Source organism: Anguilla anguilla, chromosome 1, assembly GCF_013347855.1.
Source record: "Anguilla anguilla isolate fAngAng1 chromosome 1, fAngAng1.pri, whole genome shotgun sequence".
Taxonomy (NCBI): Eukaryota; Metazoa; Chordata; class Actinopteri; order Anguilliformes; family Anguillidae; genus Anguilla; species Anguilla anguilla.
In genome coordinates, this window is record NC_049201.1 from 7,674,577 (window position 1) to 7,687,844 (window position 13,268).

Sequence of the window (13,268 nt, forward strand, 5' to 3'; positions counted from 1 at the left end):
GATTGATGGTGAAATATTACAGTGCAAAAAAAAATTTTTTTTTTAACCCAGCCTATTTTTTTATTTTTATTACTTTGAAGTGCATGCTCAAGATGCATATTTACATGCATGGGTACATAAGGAGTAACACTGTGTGTGTGTGTGTGTGTGTGTGACCCTACATCTGCAGTCCAACAGTGGATATTGCAGGAAAAGCAGCGTCTGGCCGCCAGTGAAGAGAAGGGGAAGCAAGAGCTCGGGGTGCAGACGGACCCGGTGTCCTCGCCCCGCCCAGAGGGCGTGGCCTGCGAGGCCATGGAGGGCGGGAGCGGCCCCGCTGCGACGCCCCTGCCGGCGACAATCGGAGACAGGAAGAGGGTGGTGCAGGAGGAGCTGCTGCGACACCACGCCTTGCGCCGGGCCGAGAACCGGGTGCGCCGCAAACGCCTGCACTACCAGCTGGAGCGGATCGCTCAGAAGCGCCACCTGCTGGAGGCCAAACGGGAACTGCAGCGGCTGGAGAGCGCCCTTCCCCCGGGGCAGGACAGCCCGACGTCGCCTGAGCTGGGCCACCTGTCCAGGGCGAGAGGGCCTCCGCGCGTCCTCCGCAGGCACTCCTTCTCCGCGGACATCCTGTCTCGCCTGTACCCCCAGCACACCCCCAGCTTCAGGTCAGTGTCCGTACGCCCGGTACGCACAGTCTGCTGTGTCCTTTGACCAAGCCTCTCATCATAATTGACTGAACAAGTACAAATGATAATCTGACAGGAACTGTGTTTTTATAATTTCTGACAACGTTAATGTTTAAAGAAATAAAAGTACATGGAAATGCAATTGAACTTGCAATTGTGCTGAAATCTTTGTAAATGGTTAGCTGTGTGTATCCTTCAGTTATTAAAACTCCTCCAACTTTTTTCTTATTTATTCATTCATCTACTGTTTTTCCACAGTCATTTTCTTAGAAGAAACAAGTCATCAGAATTTTCCCCGGCATTTTGGAGGTCTTCAGACCCTCGAAAATGGGTGTCAGACGAGTGTCTTCCATCCAAGAGGACAAGAAGTCGAGCCAACACCATGCCCTCTGAATTTAGCCGAAGTTTGGACTGTCAAACAAGCTTTCCAGAAAGGCTGAATGCATCCACGAGGCATGTTCCTGTTGTAATGAACGGGGCAGAAAGGAGATCTTCACTCTCAAAAAATGGATCTATTGGAAGTCATGGGGAAGCTTCCCAGTCAAGCATTGATGCTTCAGAGCAATGCAGTAAAGTCACAAAAAAGTGTGTGTCAATGTCAGCGAAGTCCAGTGGCCCTAACCCGCCCAAGGGAGTCAAAAGCCCCTCCCAGGGTAACAAGAGCCTGGAGAGAATCCGGAAAGCATTCTCCCGTTCTGTCGGCCCGGGAATCCGGACTGCGCTGTCGAGGGTGTTTCGAAAACCCCCGTCTGGATTTAACCGCAGAGGTACCAAGTCCCTCGGCAAGACCGCAAACAGATCGCAAGAAAATTCAGAGCTGAAGGAAACAAAGGTGGCGGAAGAACACTCGATAAAAATGGCGGTGTCTTGTGAGGACTTGAAGCGGCCGACATCGTCTAAAGAGACGAGGCAAAGGCGCTGGAACAGCGCAGAGGTCTTGGGTAAGGCGTCTGAAAAACCCGCGAGTAGGCAGTGGAAGCTGGCAGGCTGGACAGAGAACATGCAGGAGGAGCAAGGAGATGGTTCCTCAGACTGTGACAGCTCGTACTCCCTGGACTCCCTCTCTTCTGCCTACGCTACAGCCCTGGCTGAGCAGCTGAAGCAGGAGGACTCCGAAATGAGCGAATGCGATGGAAAGAGTGAAGCAGAAAGTGTGGACAGCCAGATGTCCCAGGATTCCCTGGTGACGGACAGCAGCAGGAAGAATGCCACCGTGAGGACCGTTTCCAAGTCGACAGAGGCGTGCCATCAACTAGCCTCGACTCGTCACCGCATTCCTTCTGGCAAAGAGAGGAGGGTCCTCAGCAGGCAGTCAGCTGGCAAAGAAGTCGTGGAAATGCTCTCCTCTCTTGATTCCTGCACCTCTGATGACATGCCAGCAGAGGCGTACTGGGGACTCTGTGGTGCGTCCCAGCCAAATGTAGCACATAAACCGGAAGCGGTGAAGGAGGCTGTTCGACCACCAAAGTGGACAGTCGTGTCTAGAGAGACGCGGATCAGTGAAGAGTCAGCTGGTGGTCCTCCTGTGACCGACGGCATTCCTCGTCCATTTTCAGCTTCCAGTATTAGAGAGCAAGAGAATTCGCTGGTGTCAACCGATGCATGGTCCTCCACAGAAACAGACAGTCCCAGAATTTGCAGAGCCTCAACTGCCACAACCCAACGGATACTGTACAATCCAGCAGAAGGCAGTAGCAACACTCAAAGTAGCATGGACCTCTCAGATAGCCCGAGGAGCTCTGAAAGCCAAGACTGGTCCAACACCGACTGCACAGAAGGTGAAAACACAACTGTAGAGCGACAGAAATACTGGGATTCAGAGACTAGCTCCAGCTCTTCTGTGTTACCGATAATGCTTGGAGATGAGACTATGCTAGCATCACTGGACACCATTACAGAGCCTGTTCCAGGGCCCATATTCTCAGAAGTCAGCCATTTTGAAGGATGCCCAATGAACCTATCAGGCAAAGGAAATGAGGGAGAAGCAACTGCAAGTATGGAAACATCCGACTGTCCCAAAAGATGTGGGAACAATCAAACTGAAAATATGCCCTTTGATGGAAGTCTTTGCAAAACTGCAGCTGTTTCTTTCTCTGCTTGTAAAAGTCCTCCAACCCCAACCATAGTATGCCAAAATCTCGAACCAGACAATGAGCCTGTGACATCACATAAGTCTGAGAAACTGATGATTAGATCTATGTCAGAACAGCTTCAAGTGGGTGCAAGTGAATCTGCCTCATCTATGGTAGAAGAGATAAACAGCAATGTCACAGACGTTTCATCGAAAGATGACCACTCATCTCCTGAATGCACAGTACAAGGTGAAAACATAATCGAGAATCTGTTTCTTGCAAACGGTGATGTTGGTACTGCTGAACTTCTTTCAGTAAACCTTTCAGAATTTGATATGAACACATCATGCAGGATTGATGAAGGCACACCCTCATCTTGTCCCCCAGAACCTCAATGTAACTTTAATGAAGGATCAATCGTACATAGTATAAGACTCCCCTGTAGTGAAATGGTTCAAGTGAGCTTCATGGAGGAATCAGCAGTGGGTTGCACACATCAAAATGACCATCCTGATACTAAAAATACCTCTGATAAGATAAAAATTCAGACCGTCAAGGCCGACATTTCAGAATTGTCAAATCCATTGCAGCATGTTGATTGCCAGGACAGAAAAGATATGCAGAATGGAATAAAAGCTGAAGGCCAGAGAATAATGAACAGTGACAGTCTGATAACTTCTGGAATAGTCTGCAAAACAGATCATTTTCAACTAGAAAGTAATCAAAACATTTCTGTGTGCACTACTATTTTGCATTCTCAGACAGTTTCTCAGGAAATTTGTCAAGTGAAGGAGGCTGTGATCAGCTATATCCCAGAGAATGTCTTAAAGATGAGTACAAACAAACACTCTTCAAGTACTGATCATAGTGGGAAGGAGCAAATCGCGACCATGTCAAGAAATAATAGATATTCCATTGATTCAGGAGAAATTGTTGAGGGCGAAAAGAAAAATGGAGTATTCTCTGAATCCAAAGAGAAGGAAGCTTTCAGAGTGGCTCAAAGTGAATCTTTTGAAATCCATAACCCCTCTATAGATGTGGAAGAAGCCAAAGTATTGACCATTTCCAAAGTTGAAGGAGAAGCAGTGAATGAGAAGGTGGATTTTGAAGTTGTTGACAGTATGTCTTGTGAAATGGATCTGGACAAATCAAAGGGTCATGAAGAGACATTTGATGGGGAAGAGTGGGAGGACTGTGAAACTGAAGAGACCAAAGACTGTTTAGAGAAAAAGGTGAATAAGCAATACAAGCCTGAAAAAATGGCTGTGCACTTAAAGAAAGGTGTAATCCACAGTGCCATACCTACCACATATGAATCATTCAAGGTGTCTGGTAGAGGAAATGATTCAAGAAAAATTGAAAAACTCGGAATGCATAGAGGCAAAGAGAAACTGCCCAGAATCCCAAAGAAAATATGTACAGCAGAAAAGAATATAACTACAGCTGCACCTGGGGACTCCGAGGGGAGTATGAGAAATAACGAGGAATGTGACTGTAACCACACCAGAGAGGCCGAGTTTAAAAAATCTCCTGCAACATTTGATTTATCAAACAGTTCATCTTTTCTTTGTTACACAGAAAAGAGTGCACCAGCCGATAAGGACTTAGGGTTGTCTACAAGCCAAAATAATGTGGCTGAGATCTGTGATAAAACAAATTGTTTTCAAGCAACAAATAAAGGCCTGGAAACTTATGTAGAAGAAAAGAGTAGAGAAAACGAACGTAGTCCAATTGACCAGGAAATCTCTAAAGTTGTGCAAAAGCACATGAAGGCATCTTTGAAAGAAGGTCAGGAAGATGTAGGTGCTGGTGATGAAGAGTCCAGTGCATTTATGTTGTTGACTGTGCACTGGGATAAAGATGAATTTGAGGAATCAAACCCATGTGCCTTATCCAGGGTCATCAGACCTCATGTTCAGGGAAATCTTTCAAGTCTTCCTGAGATGAGCGATGCCTCGGAAGCAAAGGACCTCAGAGACCATCTCCGGAATTCTGGAGCACTTTTTTCTGAGAGCTCAATGTTCCCAGTACTTCCACCTTTCATCGAGATCAAACCCCTCCAGGATGACTGTGTCAGGGCGGATATGGCTAACTTTGATCCTGAACAGCACAGTGCTAATGCCCTTACATTACTTTCCAAGAACTGTACAGTGTTGTTACCCAAAGCAATGGAATCAAGTCCCTCAGAGAAGAATGGAACTTCAAGCTATGAGGGCCAGAAGATGAGAGGCAAAGACATAGATGTGCAGTCATTTGACAAAATAAATTACGTTCAGATTGGCCGCAGTGGTAAAATTAGCTCAAATACGTCTGAACCTGCAACAGAAGAACATGGAGATGCTCAAATGCTAGCCTATGGCAGTTTACCTATGAACCTTGAGCTAAAAGACTCCAGACAAATGCATCCTAACACATCAAAAGCGACAAGCATTGATGATTGTACATGTATAACAGATACACCGAACAACCAACTGAGAGAGAACGTTTCTCCTGCAGCAAACCCCGACCGAGATGAAATTATGGTAGAAGAAAGGATCTTGGAAAGTAATGGAACTAAAGATCCTATAACCATTAATACCCCTGGATACAAAACTGAAGGTGCAACAAGTATAGATCAGTCCTGTGCGTTTAGGAGGGACTTGACTGCAATTCCAGGGAAGGATGAAAGGCCAGACATCAACAGCAAACAAGTAGTGGAGCAGAAGAATAAAGGAAGTAAAATATGTTCTTCTCCATATCTTTCTGATGACTCTCATGATTATAAATCAAGGAGTAATATGCAGCTTGGAGAAGTTAGCCTAGCACACATCAGTATGCCTGCCCTGCAACCAGATGGAAATTATTTAGAAAATGTTTGTCCCTCACCCACAGTGGGGTTTGTGTCTCAGATGAGGGAAGAGAAAGGAAATATAGTTTTCCCACCTTCAGAAGGCTTTGAGGCCAGTGCACAGCCGAGACAATCCTGTCCTAAAACAAACGACAGTGAACTTCATGGACTGGGCAGTGAGGATTACTTTGACGTACGGATGTCCCGATGGACTGGTTCAGTTGAGCATGCCTCCCAGGACAAACTGGAAGAAATCCTTAAACCCCGAGCTGGAGTTCCCGATTTTATTGTTAAGGTGGAACAAAAACTGAACTCTGACACGTCAAGTAAATTTTCCAGCTCTAATTCGGAGCATGAAGACAAAATCAATGCAACATGCTCATTGAACACTGTGGAGCCAAAGGCTGACTGTGAGCATCCTCTCCGAAATGATCTCGAAGGCTATTTGTGTTCTGCTAAAGACTTTTTCCTTGAATATGAGGCGCGTCATCAATACAAGGTCATGACTGAAATTCCTGATATGAAGTCCACTAATGTTGTCACAACATATGGTTCCCACTACAACAGCAATGTGTGTGAATCTGATGGAGTTTCTTGTTTTCAGCAGGCAAGTTTTGAGGAAATTGCAAAGCCGGCTGAGAAGATTGGCTCAGCATCCGTTAAATCGTCCCCTGAGATACAATCTCACAGTTTATCACGACATTTGAGAAACAGTCAATCTAACAGAATCAAAGGTGCTTCATCCATTTGTAATGTAACCAAGAATTTCAGTCCATCCTCTTCAGAAAACTGTTTGGAAAGCATTGATGATCAAGTTGAAAAAGGGTCTAAAACCCAGTGTAGTGAGAACTGTGCTTCCACACGCCAAACCAATGAGTCACAAGAGATAGCACACAGCCTCCAAGAAGCTAAAAGAGAATCATCCAGCCCAAGCTATGCACAACATGAAAGTACTGAAATCATAAAGAAGCTGTTCCTTAAAGGAATCAAAGAAACAATCGTAACTGAGACCAGTTGCCTTGTAAATGTAGGACTTGAATTTAAAAACAGTGATGCCTCCGTTTCATCTCATTTACCATCTCAAATGAAACGGGACGGCCACTGTTTAGAGTCGAGAGTTAATGGTTTTGGAGACGGAGAGATGTTAAAGTCTGATCAAGCGGGACGCCCACAGTGTAGCAATAATGCTGTAAGTAATGCTGATCACCAAAGGGGGAAGCAAAAGCGGTTTAGAAGGGTGAATCCAAGGGCACCATCCACGTCATCAACTGAATCTATGCTGGACTCATCTCCAGAAGAAAAGACTATATCTAGAGTGTATCCTGGCAGGATACAAAGTAGGTCTGAAGCTCAAACACCTTTAAAGCTAGATACGCTTGTTAACAGCCGTAAGGTATGCAGTGGTTTCACCAAAGGCCAAGGTGTAACATCTGCAGTAACTAAGACTAGTAATGAACTTGATGATAAACCCAGAAATGGAGGTAGCAGGTGCCAGAGGCAAACTCACTCCAACATGAGGCCACTAAAACCTCATATAGAGTCGCACGTGGAAAAAAAGTCAGTTGCCCACAGTGAAACTAGTACATGTGGACCTAAAAGCTTAAAAAAAGGCTCCCATGAAACCCTAAAACCTTGCCTTAAGCAGCATGAGCTAAGTGTTGCTAAGCAAGAGAAGGTCCTGCAACAAGAGAGTCAGACATTGCCTAAAAAGGATGCAGCAATGCACTTTGCTTCCAGTGATATCAACCCCTTTTTCCATTCTTGGCAAGAGACGGAGTCAAGCAAAGGGACCTATAAAAACCAGGTTTTTGGAAGTGCCACTGACATCTCCTGCAAAGGATCTCTGCTGGACGATCATAAAAGCCAAGTCACCAGGTGTCACAGCGTTGATAATGGATTAAACGATCAAAACTCCCCCTTTCAATCTCATCTGAGTGCCTATGCTAACAAGAAAGAACTCTCCAGCAGTTTTGAAGATTTCAAGGAGCAGGACTCTTCAGAGCTCCAATCGTGCCACTACATGTCCTACCCAGACAGTGTACAGAACCCAAGAAGGTGTGATTCTTACAGAAATGTTGTCTCTGGTGATCCTGGCAACAGCTCAGGTCAAGTGGATGAAATAATGTTAGTTTACTCCTCTGAGCAGGAGTCTGTAGCTGGTCCACTCAAAGACTATTCCATGTTAGCCTGTGACCAAAGTACACAGACAACGATAGTGGATAGCAGGCAGAAAAAGAAGAGTCGTCACAAGCGGAGTAGTACCCAGGTACCAATGACCAGGATGGATACCACTGGAACTGGAGTGCCTACCACGTGGGCAAGCCTTCAGAATATGTCCCTTCATCTCTCTGAGCTGATCTACAATACATCTGATCTGCTGGGGAACATACAGTGCATCAGAGCCCAAGAATCCCTTCCCAAAACTGATCGGCATGGTAATGTTGTAGCACATCCACTTTTCGCTGGATCTGGAAAGAGGGATTGTTCAACCCAAACCGTTGTGGACATTGGGATCCAAACTGAAGGGTTTCCTGTGCTTGGAGGTTACAGGGACATCAATAAAAAACAAATAATTGAGAAGGCCAAACCTCATGAAGTCAACGTGATTGTGAAAGTAATTGGTTCAGATGTGCTTAGTGTATCACAAGATCAGGAGGATATTATACTTAATGTGCAGGACAGAGCAAAGTATGGAAGGACAGGTGAAAAGATGCAGAGTATGCCCAATCTCTGGCAAAATAACTCTGGTGGAACTGAGTGGACTCACACCTCAATGGAATCTGCTTCTCAGACAGTTCGGACCTCCACACCTTCCTTAGTGACAAATGTGCAGTGTTACAGCTGCTCTAATCATGACAGTTCCCTCAAATTGTCTCCCAGGCACATACCTGAACAGGTGTTCTCTACCAACATTGGAATCTCGAGGGTCAGCAGCAGTTCCTCAAATGCAGCCAGTCAGGGAAACCAGACCTCCTTGAGGGATGGGTCTCAATGTCTTAGTGCTCATCAGAAAACGTGTCCCAAACAAGTGTGTTTCATTGACCGTGCTTCCTCGCCCATACTTACAGTAGAGTCTGGGACAGGTACCCAGTTAGGCAGGAGTAAATCCGCTCAGTGCCTGGTGAACCATCAAAAGGTTGAGATGCAAGAATCAGTTTGGGAGCAACATGAGGTCCAGTCTGCCCCTTTGAGAAGTTTACATGACCAAGCAGAAAAGGGACTTCTATCTAAGCATGCAAACAGGGAAGAGCAGAGCCAACAAACTTGTGATCACTCTGGAAAGCTAAGTCGGCTAACTTCAAATGGATCCATTGGCTGTTTCACTCCTGAAAATGTGAGTGATCTCAGTGAGCATAGTTACCAAACAGTGGAGAGGTGCTCTGTGAGTCTGAAGATCTCAAGAAATTTTATGGATATAGCTAAGCAGCAAACTGCTAAGGTTTCTAAACCTTCAAGTAACCAATCACCTAACCAGAGTCCTAGATGGGCCACTCTTCCTCCATATTTAAGTGATGGGGCCCCTTTTCAGAGTCAAGTTTCCTTAGTAAAGCCTGGGGAACAAGATGAGTGTCCGCATCTTGGTTGCAGACAAGACAGACAAGAGCCTTCAAACGAGAAGTCTCTATTGTCCAGCCTTGATAAACAGCTGAGCTACAGCGCATCTGCTCTGGAAAACTACCATAGAACGTTTGATGATGTTGGCAGGTGCTGGAATGGCCCTTCTGAACCTTCAAATATCAGTGAGGCCACTGTCCAGCTTCAGGAAGATGATGCAGTATCATTAGCACCAAGTGAATGCAACACAGACATCCTCATCAACATTAATCCTCTCCTGAATGTCAGCCAGAAGGAACACCGGAGGGTCCCTGAGGATCTGCCAATGCACAACAAGTTCACCAACTGGTCGGGCGTCAGCTATCATCCTCCATCAATCGCCAGCAGTGGCGTGGTTCAGTCAGTCTCGAAGCGTAGCAACAGGGTGAAAGAGAAAAGCAGCTGTGCACACCAGAGCAGCTCAGAAAGCCAGGGGTCAGGTGATGCAGAGGCGATGACTCCCAAAAGCAGAAGGACAAAAGAGATCGAGATGCTTCGTAAGGAGCGGGAGCAAGTGATGGCTGCCGTCCGGCTGGACATGAACCCGCACCAGCTGACCGTGGAACTGACTGAGGCCAAGCTGCATTATGGCCTTGGGGAAACCGATGCACTACTGAAGTTGCTGAAGACCAACTCCAAAGAGGAGTCCCGTGGCATACCTACAAAACAGCAACTGTATGACCAGTATGTATACACCCCCTTTATCACTCTGTGCAGCATTTGTTTTTTTGTAGTAAGGAAAATTACCTGGTTGACAAATGTATAATAATAAGCAATATGTCTATACGTTAGTTCATTAAGTGATCCTTAATGAACATTTAATAATTAACTACTCCGTGCCCCTCTGTACAGACACAGGAGGAGCATCGAAGGATTGCGCCAGGAGAGGGAGGCACGCCTCCAAACTTGCCGACGGGCACGCAGCCTGAGTCCCAGCAAGCACCTCACCTCCCAGGTCCAAGGGGCAGAAACGCCCACCAGGGCGCCTGAATTGCCCAGCCGACGCAGGGAGTACCTGCAGCAACTCCGGCAGGAGGTGGTGGAGAGCACCAGGTATGACGCTCCTCGTTCAATGATATACATCCAAATCTACATCCATGGCACTTCAGTGCATTTTTTAGGAACCCCTTCAAAATATCACTTGAGATGGAGAATTTCAGTTTGAGTGTGCTAAAGTTATTCACTATTTGTTGCTGTCGATAGCGGATTTCCCTGTTTCGTAGTTTAACGATCACAGCGGATTCTTGGTTTCCACCCAGAGTTCCGGAACCCCCGAAGCAGGCAGGTCAGTGGCCCTCGGAGATCGAGCTGATGCTGCGGGACTACGGCCGCGCCCGCGAGGAGGCCCGGACGGAGATCGCGCGCGCCAGGGACAGGCTCCGCGAGAGGACCGAGCAGGAGAAGAGACGGCTGCAGCAGCAGGCCCTGTCCCGAGCCGTGAAGGTCAGTGGAAGGTCACCCATCCGGAGTGAAATGGTCGGTAAAAAAAAATACGCTCTCGTCAGCTAGCCTAATCCGTCTCTGTTCCCTGCTCGCCCAGGATGACCTGCGTTCACGGACCCGCGTCAGTAGCAGCACCCTCTGCACTGGGTCAAGCCTCAGCTTGTCTTCGGGGCCTACCTCTGGCTACAACAGCAGCAACACTGCCCTTCTAAAAGAAGGTGCCAATTCTGCACAGGTTCTGCAGGTAGGCCTTTTGGAATACCGTATACTACAACCTCAATTAAGCGTGCATGCAGTGTATGGATATATAGCAACCGCTTAATTTATCCAAACTTACTACAGCTCATCTTGCTGGGCTCTAAAAACAGCTTCCCCCCATTTAATCTCCTGCCTTCTCTCTCTCTCTCTGTCTTGGTCAGGTCCCTGGGTGCCCAGAAGATGGAGGTTTGAAGGTCAGAGGTCGTCCTCCCATACGCGCCTCACAGAATTTTGAACTTCAGCGTCCCTGGCTGTCAGTCCAGGGTAAGGCGTAACCTGCATTACCAAAACCACACTCTTCATCATTCTGCGCAGCATGTCTCTTTGTGTAGAACCCAGGTGAACCTGGTGTGATCTTCTCTGTTAGATGTCATAGCTTCTGTCTGAGGGTCTGTGTTCTCTGCTCTCACACCAGATGTACGTTTGGAGGTTCCAGTCTCTGGGACTGACTCCCAGCTGCCCTCCCCATGTGGACACCATCGCACATTGTCTCACAGTTCAGCTTCCTCCATATCCACCTCGTACCGGGACATCGCCAAATACACTCATGACTGCGCCATTGCTGAGGTACCTGCCACAACCCGCAGAGAGCTTGTGGCAGCCCCAAGCATGTCCATATAAGCATTCATTACTGCCTGTTTTTAACTATAGGGCCACCACATTTGATGAGATCTTTTATAAAGTTTGGACAAAGAACTGTTTAAAAAAAAAAAACATTAAAAAAAAAAGAAAAACAACTACTTATTCCTGTTATCATTTACTGTCATATTCCCGAGTGTACGTGACCCTGTGCCTTACCTGTGCACAGGTGCGCTCAGCTGCAGCAGGAGACCTGGGGAACCTGCTGGAGGGGAGGGCTTCCAGTGGATGGAGGTCAGTTGGGTTTGGGTTTTATTAACACTGGGACTTGCTCAGCAGGCAGGCAGTGGTTACCTTGTGGATCCATCTTTCTCAGCCCTAGTCGTTCCCCTCTCACATTGCAGGTATCAGGGAACGGAGCGAGGGGTACAGGCCTTCTACAAGCCTTCCTCCAGCCCCTCCGTGTATGGCTTTCTTGGGGCTATGGAGCTGGAAAGGCCCTTGCCCAGCCTGTGGTGCATGATCCGGGACCACTCCAAAGCCCACCTGTACAACGAGTCAGTCCGCTCTGCCTGGACCCGGCCGCTGGATGACAGCACACAGTTGGGTGAGTTTCCTACCGGCTCAAGTTCTGCAGAACATGGTGTAGCCACCGAACCTCATTCTCCTCTTACCTGGGCCTTTCTATCTTTTATCCGCCAGTGTACCTGTTGACTGACACCTCGGCCTGCCACCTCAGCCAACCAAGAGACTTCTGCTGCATCAGCACAGAGTCCAAGCAGGTCAGCCTGGTCCTGTCCGCCATCATGCATCCACCTGTGCGGTGGGCAGGTACAGCTCCACAGAACACTGAAATGGACTTCAGAGAAGTAAAAATGGATGTTATTTTTTCCCCCTTCTCCTTCTGTCTCCCTCCCACTGTCTCACTCTCAGCAGGGTGAATGGGTGCTGGCCATGCGCTCGGTGTTTGAGGAGTCTCTCCCACGCCCCAGTATCGAAGCCGTCCGGGGGGAGCTGCTCCCCAGTGCCTGGGTCCTGCAGCCAATGCTTCGCCAGGGTCGAGAGGTCATCAGGGTCATATACCTGCTGCAGGTGAGGCCCAGGTCTCCTTTTTCCCCTGTTGTATGTTCTCTTCTTCTGCCCTTGTAATCTCGGAAGGCCAGCCATTGAATTAGCGTTCTGTTGAGGCTGTGAACTTTTTTAATAGTGAGCTTTAAACAGTGTCACTTTCATTTTTTCTTCTCTCTTTATTTCTCCATGTCCATTCATCTCAAAACCTCCAATCTTCTGGCCTCACTTGCTCTCTGTCCCCCTACAGGTGGACTTAGGGACTCCTGCACTCCCACAAAGAATCTTGAGCGTGGTTGCCAGGAAACAAGCAGCGGTAGTCGCTGAGCTGGACGCTTTCCTGTCGCTCTGAAAACGTGGAGCTGATGCATCACAATGAGCACTTAAGCTAAGCCTGAATTGGAGTTGGAGCTTCACTAATATTTGCACCTTATTACATTTTGTTTGCTTTTTTTTCTGTCATGAGTTTATGTGAAAATGAGAGCACTGTTGATATGTTGATATTTATAATACAAAATATCAGGCAGTTTTGTAATTTTTAAGTTTTGTATTGTGAAGATGAAGCTGTTTTGTTGTGCTTTTTTTTTTTTTTTTTGCTTGTTTTGTTTTGTTTGTTTGTTTTTTTTTTACTGAAAGTAAAATCCCAAAGAGTAGTGTAGCAGCAGATTTAAATTTTTTTTTTTTTTTTGCCAAAAATGTCTTGCCAAGTCTGGTCAAGACCAGCAGGAGGCTTTGCACCTCCATCGTTGCTCACAA

General features: G+C 47.0%; 1 protein-coding gene across 1 annotated transcript in view; it reads left to right on the plus strand.

Moving 5' to 3' along the window:
• The window catches only part of stard9 (StAR-related lipid transfer (START) domain containing 9), a 43,826-nt gene extending 30,876 nt beyond the window's left edge, over nt 1-12,950 (plus strand). Inside the window, exons 21-32 of the mRNA XM_035429360.1 lie at nt 170-650; nt 930-9,848; nt 10,017-10,217; nt 10,424-10,607; nt 10,705-10,851; nt 11,027-11,129; nt 11,281-11,432; nt 11,674-11,738; nt 11,849-12,051; nt 12,147-12,226; nt 12,381-12,536; nt 12,763-12,950. Of these exons, the coding sequence (XP_035285251.1) occupies nt 170-650; nt 930-9,848; nt 10,017-10,217; nt 10,424-10,607; nt 10,705-10,851; nt 11,027-11,129; nt 11,281-11,432; nt 11,674-11,738; nt 11,849-12,051; nt 12,147-12,226; nt 12,381-12,536; nt 12,763-12,864 (10,793 nt within the window). The 3' untranslated portion in view covers nt 12,865-12,950. The remainder of the gene's footprint in view (nt 1-169; nt 651-929; nt 9,849-10,016; nt 10,218-10,423; nt 10,608-10,704; nt 10,852-11,026; nt 11,130-11,280; nt 11,433-11,673; nt 11,739-11,848; nt 12,052-12,146; nt 12,227-12,380; nt 12,537-12,762) is intronic.
• Nucleotides 12,951-13,268: the final 318 nt, after the last annotated feature.